Source organism: Odocoileus virginianus, chromosome 22 (genome assembly GCF_023699985.2).
Source record: "Odocoileus virginianus isolate 20LAN1187 ecotype Illinois chromosome 22, Ovbor_1.2, whole genome shotgun sequence".
Classification (NCBI taxonomy): Eukaryota; Metazoa; Chordata; class Mammalia; order Artiodactyla; family Cervidae; genus Odocoileus; species Odocoileus virginianus.
Window position 1 is genome coordinate 16,428,509 of NC_069695.1, and position 22,412 is coordinate 16,450,920.

Genomic DNA, 22,412 nt, shown 5'->3' on the forward strand with positions numbered 1-22,412 from the left:
AGCACTTTTAAAAATTCTCATGATATTTGCTTATTTTGTATTATCTTGAAGACAAACGGATTATGACCTTCCAAAATACCAAAAGTGTCCTGAAATCTTATCAATTCTTTTCCTTAAAGGAATGAGGCCTTTGAACAACAAACACCATGACACCTCCAAGGGTTTCCGTGAGGTAAATCATGTGTTTCATAACCCAGATCGCCACACAGCGCGCTCCCTGGCACCCGCCTCAGGACACGACAGACACAACAAGCTATCGAGCAAGAATCTGTTAACAGTTTTATTATTTTTGTGTTAAATACCATGGGACAGGATTGGAAGGATGAAAAACTCAGTCAACAACTGCCTCACAAGGGATAAGAAAAATTCTGCCATGATATTAGCAAAGGTGAAGGAGAAAATTTACACTGTACGAGGCACCATTTCCCCACAGAATACCTCTTGGCATTTCCTGAATGAGTGGGATTAGCAATCTAAATAAATCATATTTCAAGAGGTAACAGCAACAGATAAAATTTAAAGGGATTATTAAAATAACATTTACAAGACTCTGAACAATTCTTGAACTCTTATTAAAACCACAAAGAAAGAACAATTCTTTATTTATGAATTTCATAAAGGACTGAATGTGCAATGACACCTGCTAGGGACGGTCTGGTGACGATGGCGCTGTCCGGAGCCCAGCACTCTGTTCTTACGTGTTTCTTTCTAACCGTGAGACCGTTACGGGCGAGGCCTACATGACGCTGTACACACAAAGCATGGTCACCGTGGGCCACATGGTCACCGTGGGCCACACTACCAGTGAGATGGCAGGTAAACGAATCTTTTCTGGTCAAGAGGAAAAAAAGAAATAGCACTCTGCATGCTTCACTCTACAAGATGAATTTCCCTAGAAAGAATCCAATGAAAATGGCTGCAATGACAACAAGAAGTGAAGGAAGAGGACTGGTGACGTTCTCTCTGAAGGACGCAGCTGAAGTGGATCCAGGTTTATCCGAATGTGCTACCTTCCTGAGCCGTAAGCCTTCATCCTAGGAAAAAACACAGGCACGAAAAGAGGTTTCAAAAACAAATGTGCATCAGACCACAAGCTACAAATCCAGAGACAGACAACAGAGCCATACACAGGTGACCCAGGGGGCCCACACTGTCCTCACAATGGGCCCTTCAGCCACAGACGACCAGAAACAGGTGAGTGCTAGTCAGAGTTCAGCTTACAGACACGTGGCAAGACAGCGCCACACAGGAAGAGCCGAGACCTCGCAGGACTGGGGGAGAGGGAGGGTGTGAATAAAGGGTTGGCACCTGGCCTGGACCAAGGAGGAGACACGGGACCCTGTTTTGTGAGAAAGGAGGGAGGGACACAACAGAGGGGGAGTGCTGCTCGCAGGACCCCACCCCCAAGGCTCTGTGCCTGGCCTGGAGACCACTTTTCTCCAAGGTGGTCTCCACTTCCAGACCAGAGCGGCCACTCCATCCTGACTGATGCTGTCTCATACAGCAATTTCTGACAGTCAGTCTGGGACTTTAGGGGACAAGGTTCTCAGTAACATGACAGCAGTCACTCAAAGTAGGAGGCTGTTATGACACTTCACCAGCTGCAGAATGACCCTGGAAAACACCCACACCTGTGCACCGAGGCAGCTGGCTTCACCTGGCCTATCACCCTGACCAGAGAAGGGGCAACCCTTCATTCACCTCCTCAGCACAAGCTGGTCTCACTTCTCGCACTGCCTCCCCTCGTGCGTTCACTAGTAACACCCCACACACTTCTCGTCATGCTGTCTACCCACATAACTGACTGCTCGGAGGCATTGTGGATTTGGGTCTTGTTCTGGTGAGTCCTATGTGGACACCACAGTGACTCTCGGTCCCAGAGAGAACTTTAAAAGGCACTCCTGATGACTCTGCCTCCCTGGGTCTGAGGTGTGGCCCAGACGTGAGGTAAGAGCTCACAGCAGACTCCGATGAACAGGCTGGATGAGGAAGCGGAGGTGGGGAGAGGTGAAAGGCAGTGGGGAGATCCTGCCCGGAAGGCTGCCACAATGCCAGCCTTGATGTGAGCTGTTAAAGGGCCAGAGGTCAACTTGTGCGCCAGTGGTCTTCAAGGCTCTTTTATCTTTTAAACAGCAGGATGCTTCTTCAAACAACATCTCCTAGAGAACATCAGTCAATTCCATCACCTGTCTCCCAGCCTGGTCAGCCTGGCAGTTCCTGACATTCAGGCCTCAGCTCTCTGAACACCTGGGTTCAGCAGGCCGAGGAGCAAACCGTCCACCAAACACAGAACTGAGGTCACAGCAAGTAAGGGGAAAGTGCAAACAACAGCCCCCTTAAAACGGCACGGGGTTGAGTGTGGTTGTGAAACAGAGACCATCTTTCCACCCTCCAAGTAGGTGCTCAGGGCAGGGGCCTCAGAGAGGCACTTGGGAAAGGGAGAAACAGCCAGAAAAATCATCTCAGCACAGGTCAAGCCACCTCACAGGAGCCTTCAATGAGAGCCATGCACGAAATTTAAAATTTTCTAAGCCCATTAAAAAGGTACCAAAATTGATATAATTAGCTAGCTTTAATAATGTATCTTTCACTGAATCCAATAGAATCCAATATTATTTCAACATAACAATACAAAACAGGGATTTGGGGCTTCCCTTGTGGCTCAGCTGGTAAGAATCCGCCTGCAATGCAGGAGACCCGGGTTTGATCCCTGGGTTGGGAAGATCCTTGGAGAAGGGAAAGGCTACCCACTCCAGTATTCTGGCCTGGAGAATTCCATGGACTAATTCACGGGTTGCAAAGAGTCGGACATGACTGACCAACTTTCACTCACTTATGTGACACACAGCACATCTTAATTCCAACTAAGCACACCTAAGTGCCCCGCCCTGGGCAACGGGGGCCCCTCGCGGGGACGGCACTGCTGCCGCAACCGACAAGACCAGGCCCGGAACTCGGAGGCTGCACCAGCGACAGAGGAAGCGGCAAGGACACGCCAAACGCCAGCATCCAGGCCAGCTGCCAGAAGGGCGTCAAGGCCATCACCGACAGCAGGGACCACACGGACACTCACCCTCAGGTGCCGGTTCTCCTCCGACAGCTTCATCATCTCCCCCTGCAGCCGCTTGCACTCCTCCATGAGCTTCCTCGTCTCGGTGTCATTGAGGGAAACACTGTGCGGCTTTGGCACGGGCCCATCCTGCTTCGCAGCGTTCAGGGGAACGGCTTTGCTGGGTTCCAAGTCATTCTGCATCACAAAGATAGCAGGCGCGGAGTTTGTCAACTGACAACTCTCCTTACAGGTTTTAAACAAAACTTTAATCTCCACATTCTTGTCCAAGAAATTATTTACACAGAAAGTTCTGCCAGTTTCAATTTCATTATTAAAGTTTTTAAAATGGACAACATCTGGTCCCCTATGACCAGCTTTACAGGACAATAGTGAGCATGAGCGGTCACCAAGGTCTGAACACGTGGTTCCCTGCTCTGCGTCCACCTCCCACCCCAGAGCAGCCAGCAAGCAGCTCATCGTCCTCCAAGATCCTTCCCTACAACACCTCAAAGTCTGGGAGAGCAAGAGTCACTCTGTGCGTTCACCCCTAAACCCAGCACCCCAGCCAGTGGTCACTCAACAAGGACACCAAGGGATGCCTGCCCGGATCCACACACAAAGTTCACAATCAGTGCTGATTCTGCAGCCTGAGTGAGTTGCCGGAGGGCAGGCGGATGTGGTCGCAACCACTCAAATGAAATCAGACCACCTAAGAGAAATGCGTGGGAGAAAACCCAAGTTCTGTTCACAGAAAAAGTCACTGGAGGATCTGGAGCCTGAAGGGGAGATAACAAGCACAGACACGTGTCGTGGGGGAAAAGCAGGCAGGGAGTCCACCTGATTGTGCTCAAACACAAGTGGCCCCACATTTATGCAGTAACGCTCCCTGCTGTAAGTCATGAGATTCAGTAGGAGCCAAGGTGGCGCTCTGGCACTTTAAATTACAAGCCCCACATCTGAAGTCTGGCCAGCACTGACCCATGTGACCCACTGGGCCCCTAGGTGCCCTGAGCCTCAACAGGACACCTGTCCACCCGAACCTCCTCTCCACCTCAAGCACCCCAACAGGAGCAGCACAACAAGTGTTGTCTTCAATTAAAATTTTACTTGCTAAAAATGTAACTTTTCAGATAACAAGGTATAAACTGCTTTATTCAGATATAAAATTCTACCAGAAACATTTTCAAAATTAACTTTATGGCAGGTTCCACAGTACTCATCAGAGGATTTAATTACAGTCAACACCTGCCACAGCATCCCAGTTCCAGAATTCACACAGTACAAATGGGGACAAGACGTACTTCCTATGAAGGGGTTGTGCTCTGATTGCTATGTCTAGATCCATGTAAAAATGAACACCCCTGATTATACTGAGGTCCCAGTCGACACTCAGATCCCCATCTCTCTCTGAAGCATCCCCACCAGTCCAGGTGCCAAGAAGTTTGCTTCAGGATCCTCTCCGCTTCCGTGCGAGCTTCATTCTCCCCTCTCTCCCTTCCCAGCCAAGCCCATCAGGTCTGCTAAAAATCCCGTTTCAGATGCTGGTACCCTCCACCCGTCTCTCCTCCTTTCCTTCATAGTCACTAGAGTTCACTTCAAAATGGCTTCCCAAGTGACTTCTCACTTGCCACCTAGAAGCAGCCCAGCATCTGGGAACCAGGATGGCACGCGGCCTTCCTTCCTCTGTGAAGACAAACAGTCCACAATACCACAACTCGGCACTCTTCTGGTTTGGGGAAAGAGTATCACCCTCGTGCCAGCAAGCTGACTAAGAAATTAAGAGGAGATACAAAAGGTCAACCAAGCAAAGACAAAACTAGAACGAGGACTCATCAAATTCTTCCCAAATGGCTTTTTATTTTTGAACAAATTTTTGAAATTCTAGAAAATTGAGAATATGAAAGAGAAAATTACCTCCCGTTCTCTCATCAATTCAACTTTACTATTCCTATATTACCTTCCAAATATTCTTTCATATGCACATTTTATAAACTCAGCATACATATAACTTTTAATTCTTTATTCATTTATATGTACATCTTTTAAGTGTCATTCTAAATGACATGATGTCACTAAATACTATTCTGTGCCTTACCAAAGTTACTTAAACATTTCACTCTTATTAACATCTGATGGGAGGCTCCCACTCTGGGATTTTAAATACCACATCAACTGACAGCATCTCACAGTGACAGAATTATATCTTTTTATTGAAAACTTTCCTTAATGTAGTTATATTGCCATTATAAGGAAAAGGAAAAGGAATGTCATAACCAATCTGTGGAGCATACATGTTAAGACTAGAATGCACAAGATAATAGTGAAGCCTAAATACTCGTCAGAAGTGAGCCCAGCAGGTCATGAGACAGTCACACTGAGTAAGTGCACACACACCCTGTGCTCACAAGCATTCAGGTCCCTGCAAACCAGCCAGCACACACAGCAGGGGCAAGGAAATCCAACTTACTAATTTATAGTGGAAGCATATAGAACCTAACTCGGGGTGGCTAAAGGGTTGAGTGGGGGCATCACTGGTGCAGGACAAGCTGGAGACACCAAGGCTGCTGGGACCTAACTACAGGCTCCACTGCGTGGTCCCTCCTTGAGAGTTGCTTCAGACACTCCCCAAAGAGGAGACAGGTTCTTCTGAGAGCCATGGACACCAATTGGAGACATTCAACAAGCTGTGATGCTGAGCAGTCAAGGAGCAGTGACGCTGCACACATCTAACACTGCAACTCGGAAGAGACTCAGCAGTCAAGGCCATGATACCACTAAGAGCACACTACCCTGCTTCACATGACTCAGCCTATCAGCAGCAAGCCCCTCCACCTAGATGAGTTTACTGCTGTACTTTTTAGAAAGCCTCCTTTAGAATTTCAGTTCCAATACTCTGAATTATTCCCTTTAGGGATAATTACAAACAGTGAGGGCTTAGGGGCTGGACAGAAAAGGAAAGGTGGGATAAAAGGGAAATTTGGTTTCTGCACTGAAGCCTTGGGACGGACAGAGGAAGGAAAGAATGCACACCTGGGCAACACTCGCGGCTCCTGGGGGAGTGAGGGGTCCAGGGCATGTGCAAGGGGTGAAGGGCAAAGCCCAGAGCTGCGGCAGGAAACCGCAGGAGGCCCAAATAAGACCTCAGCTAAGAGGAGGTGGTGTCCGAATATAAAGTTACCAAAGTATCAAAACATCTCCAGTCTAAACTAAAATCACAAAACAGTTAGAAGTATTAGGCCTTTAGAGAAAGGAGTAGGTTTTTGAAGCCTTAGTGTCCATGGTCTCTGAAAGCTGGAGCTTCCCAGAAGCAGGAAATGAGAGAGCGGCAGCCTACAGCACCCGGGACACCGCCAGGAGATCAAGGTCATTGACAAGTGTGCCAGCATCGTCCTCAAGTGGATGTTAGGTGTACACACGCACACACACAGAGACACTAATAAACTCAAACGCGACCTCAGATCTGTAGGGCTCCTGCCACCATTCTCCTACCCCCGGGGGCACCGACAGTTAAAGACAGTGACCATCAGCTGCATGGGACAGAAGACTTAAGGCAAAAATCTCACTGATCTTTCTTATATATAAACATAAACACCTGCCTGGAGAGTGACATCCACCAGCTCCCCCTTGACTGACACCTGCTGCCCCTGTCAGATCTTTCCCAGAGGATGCTCCCCAAATCTCAGCGACAGTGAAAAAGCACATCCATTTCATAATAATGCTCCCATTTACACTGCTCTGCTCAAGACCGGGATGTTATTGAGTATTGTGTTTGCTGTTTAGAACAGAAGAATTTGTATGCGTGGTTTTTAAGTGACTGTGGTTCTGCCGTCATTTTAAACATAGCTGAAATTTTCAGTTCTAGTTACTGCGCATAAAACACTCAAATAAATACCTCGCACGTGCTCAGTGACTACGTCACCGTGATCAGTGACACTGGCAGACTCGTCTATCTGTCAGCTCCCTGAAACAAACCTTCTTCTCCTGTTTGAACACACTGAAGGCCCTGGGCTCATTCTTCGCACTATAACTGGCAGGTGCTGTGCCTGTGCTGTTGGTGCTGCTCAGCGGAGCGACGGCCATGGCGGGCCCTGGAGGAGCGAGGCCCTGAGGTGCGGGGGAAACACAGTCTCAGATTCACACTGCGCTCTGACCGCTCCTGCGAGGGACTGGGGACGACTAACACAGAGATCATGAGGCTCTCAACATTCAACTTATTCTGTAAAGACGCGTCACACATAAGCAATAGTAATAAATAATAGTTACTTTAAAGCAGAAAGTACCCTTTTGAAGTATTTCTATGAATTAGCTATAATCAACTTGCATTATGTTCACTAAACTAAACGTATAAACCTTATTAACCTTAGGCCAGCCTCACGTTGTCCTAGAATGAGGACCTTCTACCTGCGTGGCTCCTAATTTTTGTTACTAATGAATACTTGTCAATACCTGATGAACAAGCACTTCCATTTTCTTACCTTTGAAAACATTCAACTTGAACAATATTTAAATTAAATGAATTTTTTCAAGGGTTCAAAAATTGCAATAATTTATACACGTCTGTATTCAGCACAGACACCCCTCCCCCAAACACAAACATGCGCGCACACATCCCTATCTACCTCCCAGAATCAAGACACAAAGACACACAGAACTTTCTAATACACCATTGTATCTCCACAGTTCTCTATCTCCTCAAATTCCTTTAACACACACATAAAGGTAATACCATACAAAAAGCTTGTAGCAGACTCAAATAATACTTATGGATATCCAGGTCACTATACATAACTATGATAAAGACAACTCCATCTTACTTGATAATGCACTGTCACCAATCTGTTCTTTATCGCAACAGAAAATAATGTACACTTAATCATAAAAAATCTTTATACAGAGGACCCCTGAGGTTCCCTTTCTTGACTGCCCTTCATTCTTCATTACGGTAAGTATTTTTTCCTTGAAAATAACATTATGTCATAAAGCAAACGTCATTAACAGACGTTAAATGGAGGGCTTATAAATGAAATGTACTACTTTTTTAAAATTTGGAAAATGTCAAGTATAGTTGGCGGCCTAAAAAAAAAAAAATCAAAAAATTTTATTTCAACAGAATTGAATAAGTGATCAAATACGATTACTAACAGTTAATCTGAAACCACACTCATCCTAAAAAAACCACGAACACTAACTGGACATCAGATTTCATAACACAGAGATAATCATAACAAGAGTTAACAACTCAGAGAACTGCGCTTGCCATGAACTCACTAAAATGCACCAAAGACGTGCTCAGGGTCCTGAGGACTGGGGGACCACAAGTCTTAGCACCTAAAAGCACAACTGTCCAAGAAGTGTAACAGTATCCCTTTTTATTCTAAGACAAAAGAGTTGGACTCCTAGGCCATTCTATGTATGATCCAAATCAGAGACCTATTTCCCAAAAAGAAGCCCTTATTTTAATGATGGTTCAAATACATTATGACTGTTTCATTGCAAAAATGACTTCCTTAAATATTTTTTAAAAAATGGACTCAACCACTATACTAGCACCTTTCCTACAACATAACCAAAAACTTCATTTTCTTAGTTATATATTTGGCATCAAGGTTCTAAAAACCCTAAGGAAATCAACAAGATAATAACACACTCTTTTCCAACTGTCTTTAGGAACAGTAAATGCCAAGAACTAACAGCATACCTAAAAAGACACGGATCCTCAAACAGAGTGCCTTACCTAATGTGTTTAATTGACCATATACTTCTCTGGGGTGGCTCAGGGAGGTGGGTGAGGAGCTGTGGGCAGGGGTGAGAATGGGATGGAGTACCAAACATTAAGAAATACTGAGTCAACATCACAACGCTGAGACCTGCTGCCTACACCAGCTCTGAGAACAAAGCATAACAACTATGATAGCTACTGCACCATCTATCAGCTTTGGATATTAACTAAAGCTTTCTAAATTGATTACTAAAGGTCCTAAATTCAGATGGGCAACTCTTCAGAGTGAATGTGGAAGGGGCCGCTAACTGGCATGGGCTTCTCTTCAGCTCCACACACTAAGCACTGAACACAATGTGACTGCCATCTGGACGGAGCTGTGTATTAAACCACAGGCTATCACCAGCAACTTGGTCAAGACTAAATTGAATTTTGCTGAAATTAACACACTTTTAAAAACATATAAACAAACAAACTAAACAAATAAGAGATCAAACCATGTCACCATACAAATTTACTACACAATAACTGTAATTATATACTAAAAAATGCTTCATACTTTACTTCTAAAAATATATGCTACTAACTGTTTAGAAGTGTGTTTTCCTTGAATAAGGGAGTGTCCTCTTTAATCAATTTGTGTAGTCTGCATTCAACTTCATATGGCACCTAACCAATTTATCTGTAGTAAACTGACAAACTTTATCTATGCAAAACACAACTCAACCATGCCCTAATTCCCTAATAAACAAAGTTCTTACTAAAGTGAAGACACATATACAGAAACAGGGTATTAAGTAATTTCATAACTGTACCTATGGATGCTAGAAAGAAAGCAGTATGTCAAAGACACTATGATCTTAAAGCAGTTTCATTAACATCGTCTGTAGTTAACACTGAACTGGAAATGCCAAGATACCATTAGGGTCTTACCAACAGGGTCTTATCACTACATGAATAAAGCATTAGAAAAGAGGTGTTTCAAATGTATTTCTACACACGTGTGTGTATCCATACATATATATATAAGGTTTCATCCTTAACCATTGTAACAAATACACAAAAACTTCGTAGTGTATTATAAATTATTTTGTGTATAAATACTCCAGGTTTGGTTACTTTGATGCTTCACATTTTCTATAAAGATTCTGACACAACGGCAAGCTGACACCTCGACAGGAAGTCAGTAATCAACAATTCAGAGAGCAGGTCTGGGGCAGGCTGCGTCCACTTCAGTGATCCCTGTGTCACAGGGGTTCCTTGTAGAACCCGCAGGTTAGCAGCACCGCAAGAATGAGTTTAAGCAGGAACAGTTTCCAAAAGAGTATTTCACAGAACACCTGGTACCAACATTACCTCTAAGAGGCTGAAACACAAACGGGTTTAAGTCCATCAGTCCACAGAACACACAGCAAAGAGGAGAAAAGGAAGGAGGTGGCAAAGCTAGTGGAACATACTGTCAGAAGGACACAGAGAATGGATGCTTCTAACCTAAGAGAAAGACTGAGAACTCCACCACCAAATGTATCAGCAAATATCAAATGAGCGCCAAATACCTCTAACACAATGAAGCAGGAATGACAGAATCACCATTACGCAACCTTAAGTGAATTAATGGACCTAAACCATGTTTTCTCACTTTCGACTTGACTGACATTTAGGGCTAGAGAATCTTTGCTGCAGGAACAGTCCTATGCGCTGGAGAAGTTGAGCAGTGTCCCTGGCCTCTACCCACTGGTGTCTGTAGCAACCCCCCCACCCCAAGGGCTGTGACAACCAAAAATGCCTTCAGACATGGACCAATGTCCCCTGGCTGGGAACCACTGTCTACACACCAACAGCTGCTAGCTTCAAAACAAAAAAGACACTATGTGCCTCCCTGAAAGAACAGATAATCATCTATACAGCAGTCCTCTCTCTCCCTCACCAGCAAAAAATGAGCCTCAATTTAATCCAGTCTCTAGATTCAATTATGGGAAATACCAAAAACAGCAGTTAAATGACACCTGAAGGATGCAACCAACAAAACCCAGGCTATAGGAGACTCTACAGGACAAACCTGATTTAATAAACAATTTTCAAGAGGAAAACAAGGGAATCTACAGTTTAAGAGTCTTAAGAAATATATCATCCAAGAGCAGTATGTTTGATTTCAAATCAAACAAACTACAAATGTCTAGATGACACTTGTGACTCTGCCTGGCAACGTGATGTTAATGATATATTAAACTTTTAAAGACTAATGACAGTGTTGTCTTCACTCTTCTACTTTTCTTAACATCCTTAGCTTTGAACAATATATACTGAAACAATAACGATTGAAATGAATTATGTCTGAGATGTGACTTCAAACAATATGTGAGATGGGATGTGATGGAGATGAGATAAAATCAAACTGGTCATTGTTTATAAAGCTGATTCACAAGGGTTAACTTACTGTTCATTTTTCTAGGTATTTAAAGTTTTTCATAATCAATTGCTTTAAAAAATCATTACCTTTAGCAAGTATTCCCTATAATTTAATTGGTCAGTAAAAACTATACTGCAAGTCCAAGTAGTTCAATAAGTGCAAATCCTTCTACAGCTAGTATATCAAGCTCAGGATCAGATATTCCCTGGAGAACTTTGAAATTGCTGAACACACTCCAGGTTTCTAACAACCTGCTCTGAAAAACTTCTAGGACCAAACTACTTTGGCTTTAGCTCCATGGTGCGGGAGCCCTGGGCTCACCACGCAGTATCTGTTCAAGCCTTTAGCAAATTCAAAGCCACTCGGCTGGATAATCTGGGCTGGTCTCTGTCTGGTGAACCTGCTACCTCCCTGTGTAAGGTGGAAGATGGCTGGGCCCATCTATCATAGTCATATCATTTCCCTCAATTTCTGGTTTGGTTTCCAATACTACTCGGGTGCCGGCCCTTTTCAGACTATAATCTCAAATGGTCTCCTATCCAGAGCACAAGAGAAGTCCAGTTGAAAGACAGCTCTGTGCTTATTAAACAACTGTAAAAATCGCATAAAACTCATAAAAGTGAGAAAATACCCAAACGTGTTTTTAAAATAAGTCAACCCTATTTGAATGAATTCTACTTCCTGGAATACATCTGAAGGAAAGGAAAGCGCTATGTGGAAGAGAAATTGCACCTCCATGTTCACACAGTAGCATTATCTACAACAGACAAGACATGGGAACAACCCAAGTGTCCATCAAGAGAATGGATAAAGCAGTTGTGGTGTATATGCACAGACTGGAATGCATGTACACAATGGAATATTATCCAGCCATTAAAAAGGAAAGCCTGCCATTTGTGACAACATGGATGAACCTCAGGGGCATTACACTAAGCGAAGTGAGAGCAAGACAAATTCTGTATGGTGAGCTCACTTACACATGGAATCTTAAAACATCAACAACAACAAAGCCCCAAACTCTCAGAAACAGAGACCAGGTCTGTGGCTGTAAGAGCTGGGTATGGGGAGGAGCAACTGGATGAAGGTGGTCAGAAGGTACACACTTCCAGATAAGCAAGAACTTGGGATGTAACATAACAGTATGGTGACTACAGGTAACACTGCTATGTGCTATCTGCTCTCGAGAGCAGATCCTAACAGTTCTGATCACAGGGAAAACAGTGTTTTTTTGGTAGCTATATGAGACGACGGATGTTAACTAAACTTACTGCAGTAATCATTTCACAATGTATGGAAGACTAGTCTTTATGCTGACACCTTAAACTTATACAGCATGTCAACTACAGCTCAATTAAACTAGAAATAAAACAAGTCAACCCAGACAATGTGCTACTGTGCTTTCTTGGTTCCGGTAAGAACTACCCAAGCTATTAGTCTTCTGGCAGCCTCGGCAAAAAAGAAAGTGCACTCTACGTGGGAAGTGTCAACTTCATCAGTGCTGTTGCACCATCAGAACCTCACTCTCCAGTAAGAATATGTGTTCACATTCTCTGTCTTTGGCAAATATTCCAAAATCCCCTTTAAAAGGCATTAAAAACACAATAAATTATTTGTTCAACACCTAATTACCACTCAGGCATTTTTTCATTTCAGTTTATCCTCAAAGAGAAACACAATAATTGAGTCCATGTATTTAACTTGCAAGTTTACTTTTCAACAGGGCAAATGGCCTCCAGAGCAAAGACAATAGTCATGTCAGACTGTAACCTAGTATGTGCCAAACACAATGCTATGTGTTCATATTACTTTATATGTTAAATCACATGCACACAAATCTACCGACCCTTCAAGTCCCTCCTAAAAACCCCAGAAAAAATTCAAATTTGCATTTCAGAAAAGGAACAGAGAAGTGACCACAACCCATTCTCTAAGGCTACTTTTTAAACTCTGCACATATAAACATCAGTCCTTCAAGTTTTATTTGCCTCACACTAATCAAAACACAACATAAAAATCATTTACTAACTCAGATGCATTTTGACCAATAGTGAAAAAAATATGTGGAATAGCCAAATCTGAAATAAATGTTTGTCCATGTAAATTAAATCTCACCCCCAAACTGCAGGTATATAGCTGCCAAAAAGCAGCTTATGTCTATAACTTAATCATATTTATATATACACGTCTTATTCTAACAAAGAACTTGTAGCGGTTTAAGTGGTAAGATTTTGGTAGGAAAAGATGATTCTTCTCCATCATGCAGCTTTTTAAATTATTTCTTTTTCAATCACACTTTTAATCAAAAGTATCTAAAAGTACTTTTCTTCTTGAACAAACAAAATGTTGTAACATGAAAAGAGCATGTCCACATGTTTTTTAAAAAAGCCTAAGCACTGAATCTAGAACAGCTATATCATACATCACACACCCACCAAGGCCAAAACCAGCAGCAGCAAGTTAAATCTCAGTGACTAAGAGCTGAGCAGCTTCCAATTTTCTTGAATTTTCCTACTTACCAATTTATCATTTTCATTGGGCATTTCAAATACACATCTCAATTTAGAATCCATTAATTCGTCAGGTTTTGCTTCTTTCCACTAAAAACACAGGAAACCAAACAATGAGACAGAGGAAATACAATTGCAAGAAGTAGGTCTCCTCTCAAGGGATAACCAAAGGGTTAGTGTAGCTGTCTGGAGGCAGGGGTTGGGGGGTTTCCAGGTGCCACATAACTTTCTACAGAACCTTACAAGAGCTACTGTCACCACCATTAAAACCATACTAACATCCCTAGAGATTACAGGGCTTCACCGTTAAGCAGTGCACTTCTAAACCGTCTCTAAGAAATACGACTTCAAAATTCCTTTATTCTTGACATGAGTTAGGATTATCCATAGTGAAGACATACACAGATTTTTTTTTAATTTTAAAAAGTAGGTTTCTCAATGAAGAACTAAACAAAACCCAAGTTTAAACAACATTCCCCCAAAAGATTTCTGTTCAATTTCTCTACTCACCACAGCTTCCATGTCTGAAATGTTTGGTGGAGCAAAGATGGTCTGTACCATAAACTTGTGTTTACTCTTCTCATTGGGGTCATAGTCAAAAGGCTGCAGCATTACTGAAGAAGAACGGACACATCACTGACTTTTGATCATTCCTAGTACTCACTAATTTGCAAATTAAAGAAAACCAGGAAGGTTGCAAGAAACACTGGATTATTAAAGTTGATTCAGAACTTTATGATTTTCAATTATTTTTACCTTGTCTACGTTTTTAATTTGCTACATCTTTAACAACCCACAAAATAAACAAATGGCTATTTTAAAAAATAAGTATCTATGATTGCCCTCTCTAAACTTAAGTTTGGAAAATTTTCAAAACTTTGCTAACATTAACTATTACAATGCCTATAAATTCAAAATCTAGTAAATTTGTATTTAAAACCACTTAAAAATTTAGTTTTCACATTAGTATTTAGTGATAACAGCTCTTAAAATCAGACAACTAAAATATTTATAGGAGAAATTCTAGGTAACTTAAAACTCACTACCATTTATTAGTGCTTCGATATAATTAGCTTTTTCTAAAATAGATTTTAAATAAACACCTATTCAAGATTTTATCAGTGTGTTTAAATGAGTCTAAGACAACAAGGTGTACAAGGAAACCATACAGCCTCATGATTTCTGAACTTTTTCTACTGTCCTACTAATTATATTTAAAATTTTTTCCCAAGCATTTATGGTTTTCAGTGGCACACAAGAGGTTTTTTAGAGGCTCGGTGTGGTTTAAATTATGTAATATAAATCTAATAAGAGACTATAAAGAATGAATCAGCAATTTCACAAAATATGTACACAGTACTGTGGAGTTAACTTCCCTGCTAATATTTAGATTATTTCTAAGATAGATGTCAACATTTTCAAAAACTCAGATGCAATTAAGCAAATGTAAAAAATGCACAGGATAGGGGGAGTCGCTGGTGGCTCAGTGGCAAAGAACCTGCCTGCCAATGTAGGAGACATGGGTTCAGTCCTTGATCCAGGAAGATCCCACCTGCCTCAGGGCAACTAATAAGCCCTTGCACCACTACTGAGCCCACGAGCCACCACTACTGAAGCCCGAGCACCTGAAGCCTGTGCTCTGCCCAAGAGAAGCCCCTGCAATGAGAAGACTGTGCACCGCAAGGAGGGAACGCCCATGCAGCGACAAAGAACCAACAGCCATAAATAAATAAGCAAAATTATGGGGAAAAAAGAAAACGCACAGGATAAACGCCCAGAATCCTGATAATGCACAATCTAGCTCCAGGAACACCTTTCACTGAGCCACCACCCCAGGATATGCACTAGAAACTGCATAAAAAGAAAACTTCAAAGATGTGACAGACCTCATCACAAGAGAAAGACAATCTTAATCCATAGAAGTGCGTGCTAGAGTGAGTATGCAGAGCCAATCAAGGAGGGGGGCTGGAGGGAGTGTGACTGGAGGCCCCCTCACCCACTGCGGCGCTGCACCACGCTGGAGCGCCGAGTTCCAAGGGGAGGAAAGGCGTCTAGGATGCATGTGGACACAGGAACCGGTGTGCTTGGAGAAGCGCACACACCTTCTTAACAAGCACTGACACTGGGAAAGCTCAGTGAATCAGCTCCCTCCAAGAAAGTCACTATGAACAGCTCCTTGGATTCCTAGGGGTACAGCTGCTCACGCCAAAATCCATTTTTAACCATGTGGATAGAAATTATTTTATCTTCTTCCAATTGAGCTGCAGGCCTGTGGCCTTAGAGAGCAACTTTCAAGGCACACGTGCCCACTGCTCACTCTTCTCACTGCCCGCCACCTTTCCCATGAACTGACGGCTTGAACAAACACGACAGCAAGCCTGCCCAGCTGCCACATCATAAAACTCCTTTTCCAGGGCCTCCAGGCTCTGCGCGTGGGGCTAGTTACCAAGGGAGAATTCGGTGCCCCACAAGGCCTGATGGCAGCCTGGCCTCAACTGCCACTGCATCAGGTTCCACCGCGAAACCTCTCAAGGAGCCAGCCCCCAGCCGGCTTTGTGGGCCTGAAAACTGGAACACTGATACAGAACTGCTTAATATCTTGGTAATACCTGTCAGGATCACCCAGGCATACTCTGTATGCTTGAACACACACACGTCTGGGCTATATCCGCAGAGGCTAATCTGGAGAAGCCCGTGCTGCTGTGACAGGCCTTCACAAAGGTGAGAGCCACGGCCAGAAAACGGGAGTAACTGGTCTTGGCGTGGGGCCTGTGAGGCACCACCTCAACTACCTTCCTGCCTGCACCGTGAGAGTGTCAGGAGGGGAGAACGAACAGTCTGGGGGCACTGGCTCTGCCCCAGGGCAGGTAAGCCATCCGCGTGAGGAAGGGGCCAAGCACGCACAACGGACTTCAAGGAACCACAGAAGGGGAACAGAACTGACACCGGCATTAACAAGAAAGGCAGAAGCCTCATCGACTATTACAACTTACTGGCCAAAGATATGCACTGTACATTCTTAACCAAAAGACAGAATAATCCCTCCATAGCTGCATGTAACATGTCACACTAGTGATATATGGGAGAGAATGAGCAAAGCCAAAAATGATACAAAATTTCAAAGACCAAATAATAAGGGCAGAGGATGTGGTAGTAAGCTGCAGAAATAAACAATGTAACATTTTAGACTCACAGTAACTGCTTTCAGTGCATCACACATACCCTCCCACTCCATCCCCAAACACACCCCACACTCCACCCCAAGAGAAGGGGAGACAGTTTCTGCAGCAGACTGCACACAGTGAGATGACAACATGAACATTTGCTACCTGAAACAGTCACAGTCAACCCGGGGTCAATGATCCCACTGTTGGGCCGCACACAGTACCGACGAGGCGCTGTCGTCTTCACTTTGAAACACACCTTTCGATCTGACGGATTTCGCAACTTAAGGTTTGTAGTGACTACATCTGTGAAGGGTCCTGTAAGATTTTAAAAAACAAAAACGGGAAAAAATATAATTGGATTCACACCCACACAAACACAGAATTCAAAACTGGAGAAACATAACCTCGACTTTATGTAGAGTGTGTACTGAAGTACACATACAGGTGGGGACTCACAAAGGGGCTGTGTTCCCTCCTTTGTTCCTAATCAACCCATAAAATCCCTACTAGAACTTTTCTTGTTTCCATCACGTAAAATGTGTTCTGAAAGTTTCACAACTTACGAAATAAGCCCCAAACTGTATTCTCCCAGTACATGCTTACCGCATTACTGAAAAGATCGGTTCTCCAGTGCTTTGCAAACCAGAGCCCGTCTTCAGACTCACCTGACCGAGCCAAGGACAAAGTCTCTCCACCTGAAGACAGCAGGCCCCGAGACAGGTGGTCCCACCCCACCTCCATCAGCTTTGATCCCCTCACTCGCTCCTTTCTCTCATGTTTGTCACGTTTACTAAGGTAACTGTGTCAAATGCTCTACATACAAAGGTATTTTTAAGCTTTGGTTCAACACCCAAACATAAAATTGCAAAACAAAGAAACCACAACGGTGATATACTCCTGCCTGATTAAGTAAATCTAAAACCATTGTTTGTTTTTAAAAAAAAGGGGGGGGGGTAAACTGGGGTGTGGAGAAACAGTACAGTTCTTGGTTCAAGAAAAGCCTAAAGACATTTTATGCAGATTTAGACAATAAACTGAATACCGGTTAATTTGGAGACAGAAGATAAAACTTAAAAAATATGTCCCAATGAGAAGCAATAACCACACACTTCTCACTAACCCTAAAGCAATTTTAAGTGGTTTCTAAATGAAAAAAAAAAAACTTTAGAAGTCTGAAATCAAATTTCAAGGCTGAAATTAAATAAACGAGAGTAAACATGTCTTTTAAAACTTTAAAATGTTTCTAGTATGCTTTAAAATGTTTCTAGTAAGGATCCCAGACTGAGAAAAGACAGAAAATTCCCCAACTCTGCCAAATAGTTTCCCATTTTGCTGAGTAGTGGGAAATTATCTAAGACAAAGGCTTGAAGGGGAACAACACACACAGACAAATGAAGGACAGTGTGAGGAGGGCGGGGTAGAAAGTAGACCAAACTGATAAGAGGAGAGGAAAAGAGAGACTTCAAATGAAAGGCCAGGAAAAAGCACTTACTTCAAGTCCAAGGAGATAAATTAATTCTACTCTGTGCTTAAAAGTTTGAGTTATATTTTCTAACAAAGATTTGGAACTGGGATGAGAAGAAGGAGCTAGAAACAAGAGAACATTAGAAGAAAACACAAAAAAGGCAGAGAACCAGTTATAAAAAAATTTTTACCATGAAATAGGCATTTAAATCAACAAGTAGGCTTTTTTTTTTTTAATGTATATACAATATACACAAGAACTACAATCTCTTGGACAGCTCGTTTTAATATCACGGTCGAGTCATTCATTGTATTTGCATATTATCTCACATCCTTGCTGCTCTTCCCAGCACTACTACTGCTTGCACGTTTTGACAAGCACCTGACCACCCCATCCCCACACACCCACCCAGGGAGTTAAGGGGAAAGCCCCCAGCTGTGCATTCTCCCACGTGAATCCACTGGTAAAATTATGAATCTTAGAGAGACAGATCCCATTTCCTAACATTCTCAAAATCCACAAGTTACTACAGGTAACTGAGAATGTCAATTTTTATGTTATTATTTCAACTAGGATTTTAACATTAGCGCAAAGTATAATTTTTAAAAGTTTGTTTTCAGAAGTTTCTTAGTAAAATAGCTAACATTTTACAAATCTTAATTTAGAACAATCCTATATTTTCATAACATAATTATGTAACCTTGTCATTTTAAATTCAATTTCTAAAATGTCCCCAATTTTAGAGGAAAGTACCAACTATTCAAAATAAGGTAAAATAACTGTTTTTTTAAAACTGATTTTTTAAATGACCATGTGTCAATTTTCATCAACATATGAATTCTGAAACATTACTCACATTTTTGATTGCCCATCAGGGAATATAAATCTTCAATTAATAGACTGTGATCTTTCTGGACATGAAAATACAAACTATCTAAAGATGAAAATAACATGTCAAAAGAAAAAAATTTCACTAAAACCAAATTCTTAACTGAATAAGTTAACCTCAGTAAAATGTAGAATTACCTGTAATAAACCCACCTAACAAATGAATTTGAGGTTTTCTGCACCACTTCGCCCCTCTAACGAAGTCTCTCAATAAGGGTTGCTTCCAGCAGACAGTTCAGAGTCCAAAGCCATCTTCCGGGTTAAAACGCAAAATCACTAAGTACTAATGACCACAACCATAAAAACCAGATTTATAGCTGGAAGCGGGTTCAGGCAGATATCTGTTACACTTCGTGGGTCACAGAAACTGAGAATCTCACAAAATTAAATGTAGGTGTTCTGACGTGAGGACTGGAGGAGCTGCTGTTGGGGGAAAGGAACAAGACAGCAGTGTTCTGTGATGACCAAGCAGACCTGCACAGTCAAGGACCCACCAAACCTTCACACACCCCTGCAGACATCCACACTGGTTAAAAAAAAAAAAAAAAATCTCTTTTCCAGAAATACATCTATTGCAAAAACTCTGTTCTCTTTCTCCAAAAAACTAAAACATGAGTTCACACCAATACAGAAAATTATTCTACCAACAGCAATGCCACTCAATCCTGCAACAGGTCTGGGACAGTCAGCACACGTGTGTGGGTGACAGTCATGTGAGTGCACCCACATGCATAAAGATTCTCTCAGCCTTATTTCAAGATGTTAGAGAAAACCAGTCAGCCTCCACCAGACAACTCTTGCCTCACTTCCCTTAAACCGAAGCTCACTTGTTGAAGGAGGTCACAGGCCATCTGGCTACTTCACTAGTCTCCCAGTACAGTCTATATAGATATAGTATCTATCTATCTATATACAGATACACTACATCTAGTATAGTCTATATAGGATAGATCTTCTAGTCTTCTAGTACAGTCTTGCCCAACACTTACATATCAAAATGCCTATTTTATTACAAATCCAGTTTCTTCTCCTGTATGTTACACAGTCAAGGCATATATTAAGATTTTCAACTATGTGCGTTAGTAGGTAATTCATACATGAATTTCATCTCAGAATGCAAAACTGGGCACTACAAAATATAAAATGTTAAAATGGGATACTGTGTCAAATAAGGTTAAAAACTACTGCATTCTATCAATACTCTCCAGCTTTACTAATATCCCGTGCAAAGCTTAGGTGTTTAAACTGTTTAGAAAAACATGAAAATGGTCACCGTAAAAAAGAGCTAGCTAGCTGTGCAGGGAAAGGAGGAGGGCTCTGCTGAAGCCAAGTTCCGTTTCTGAGCCTGGGCCGTGACTGCACGGCTATTAACTCTGATAATTCTATCAACTGCACATGGTTTTTCTTTTATGAAAAACAGTAAAGGGTTTTTTGGGTTTTTTTGTTTTATTTTTTTAAGAAAAGATGACTCTTGGTATAACCTTAAAAAAAAAAAACTGAAAAAACCTGTGAAAAGCACTTCTGATGAAAAAGTGAAACATTTGAAGCAAACTACATAAGAAATAGTATTCCCTGGTGGTTCAGACAGTAAAGCGTCTTCCTATAATGTGGGAGGCCCAGGTTCGATCCCTGGGTCGGGAAGAGCCTCTGGAGAAGGAAATGGCAGCCCACTCCAGTACTCTTGCCTGGAAAATCCCATGGACAGAGGAGCATGGTAGGCTATAGTCCATAGGGTCGCAAAGAGTCAGACATGACTGAGTGACCACTCACTCACTCACTCACATAAGAAATAAACACTCATGTTTTGAAAATGTCTAGAACAATCCCTGTAACTGAGAGAAATCCAGCCGTGTGTCCAACATAAATGCTTAGTTTAACATTCAGAAACACAATTACTACAACAATCCATTTAAGATTACTTGGTAGTAAACTAATCACCAACCACAGATACCATCTGGTATTCCCTACTTGAGAGAGAAAATTTCACTGTTTACACGTAAAAATATTCCCCATAAAACAAAATTCCACACAATACAGATTACATTTAAACTCTTCTACCGAAAAGAAACAAAACAAAATCTAATTTTATTAAAAGTCTACCTTTTCATCACACAGGCTGCCCTCCTCTCCTCTCCAGCAGCCAGGCCACTTCGGGTCACCAGGTACTCCGCCCTAACTCTACCTGTTACCATTCCCCCTAAACCAGCACCTGAGCCTCAGCCCTGAACTGACAGAAATGTAATACACTTCAATGTGGGCTCAGAGTTAAAAAGCCTGGAAAAATTTGCACCCTCACACTTCAGAAATGTAGGAAAAGCTTAGGGCCACTCACCTGGAAGGCTGTCCTTAGGGAGACCAGCCTGACTCCTTTACCTAAAAATGTATTCCAGGCACGAAACACTGGGTATCTAAAATTCAGAGCAATGATTTCCTTTTAAATAGTTCTCCAAACCATCCAATCTTAAAGGAACCCAATTAAGCTAAAAACCGCTGAAAGTAGAACCACTCTGACTAAACAAATCCTTAAAATGTTTATCATCTATCCATATTTTGATGTAAATTGCTGTTAAAAGTTTTCTTTAAATGCTAGGCTTTGTTTAGTTACAAAGAAAACTGACTTGGGGGTGGGGGGAGGAGAGAAAATAGTTGCCTTTTCTCCCAGCACTTTGAAGAATTTCAGAGAAATAAAAATAACTCAACTGTAAATAGTCATACATGCATCACCTAGACTCTACAACTGACACCTGCTGTTATTGTAAGAACTAGCAACCTACCTAGCCATCTATGTCCATCCATCTTATCTTCCTGCACTCCAAGGCTTAACCGAAAACTCCTGAACACCTCAGCATGTACACCAACTTGAGTTCAACAGTATCTGCTTACTGAGAAGAGAATCAAATGCTTCAGGATACGTGGTCCTGAATACAGCATGGAGTATTACAGAAACAGAAAAGGTCTCTGGGATGCGACTCCAGAATAAACAGCTGTGTGCATGAACATTACCCTGCGAAGGCTGTGGCATCCTTTAGACCAGGGACTTGGAGGCCTGCTGACAGACCAGTCTCCATGGGTCCTGGCATTTCTGCAGCTTGATCAGTGCAGGCCCTGGGGGCTTTCACACAGACAGTCTTTCCGGGGATGTACAACAGAGTCAACAGCCCTGGAAGACAGTACCTCCTCCTGGAGAGTAGGCTTCTCTACTAT

At 42.3% G+C, this 22,412-nt stretch overlaps 1 protein-coding gene across 2 annotated transcripts in view; it reads right to left on the reverse strand.

Annotated features, from left to right (window-relative positions):
* Window positions 1–266: 266 nt before the first annotated feature.
* VAPA (VAMP associated protein A) overlaps window positions 267–22,412 on the reverse strand; it is a 35,819-nt gene continuing 13,673 nt past the window's right edge. The window contains exons 2-7 of one of the 2 annotated variants that reach the window (XM_070452645.1): window positions 17,018–17,170; window positions 14,199–14,302; window positions 13,698–13,778; window positions 7,025–7,156; window positions 3,074–3,247; window positions 267–1,034 (exon numbers count right to left, since the gene is read on the reverse strand). In XM_070452645.1, the coding sequence (XP_070308746.1) occupies window positions 876–1,034; window positions 3,074–3,247; window positions 7,025–7,156; window positions 13,698–13,778; window positions 14,199–14,302; window positions 17,018–17,170 (803 nt within the window). In that variant the 3' untranslated portion in view covers window positions 267–875. The remainder of the gene's footprint in view (window positions 1,035–3,073; window positions 3,248–7,024; window positions 7,157–13,697; window positions 13,779–14,198; window positions 14,303–17,017; window positions 17,171–22,412) is intronic. The other variant, XM_070452644.1, reaches the window with a different exon arrangement.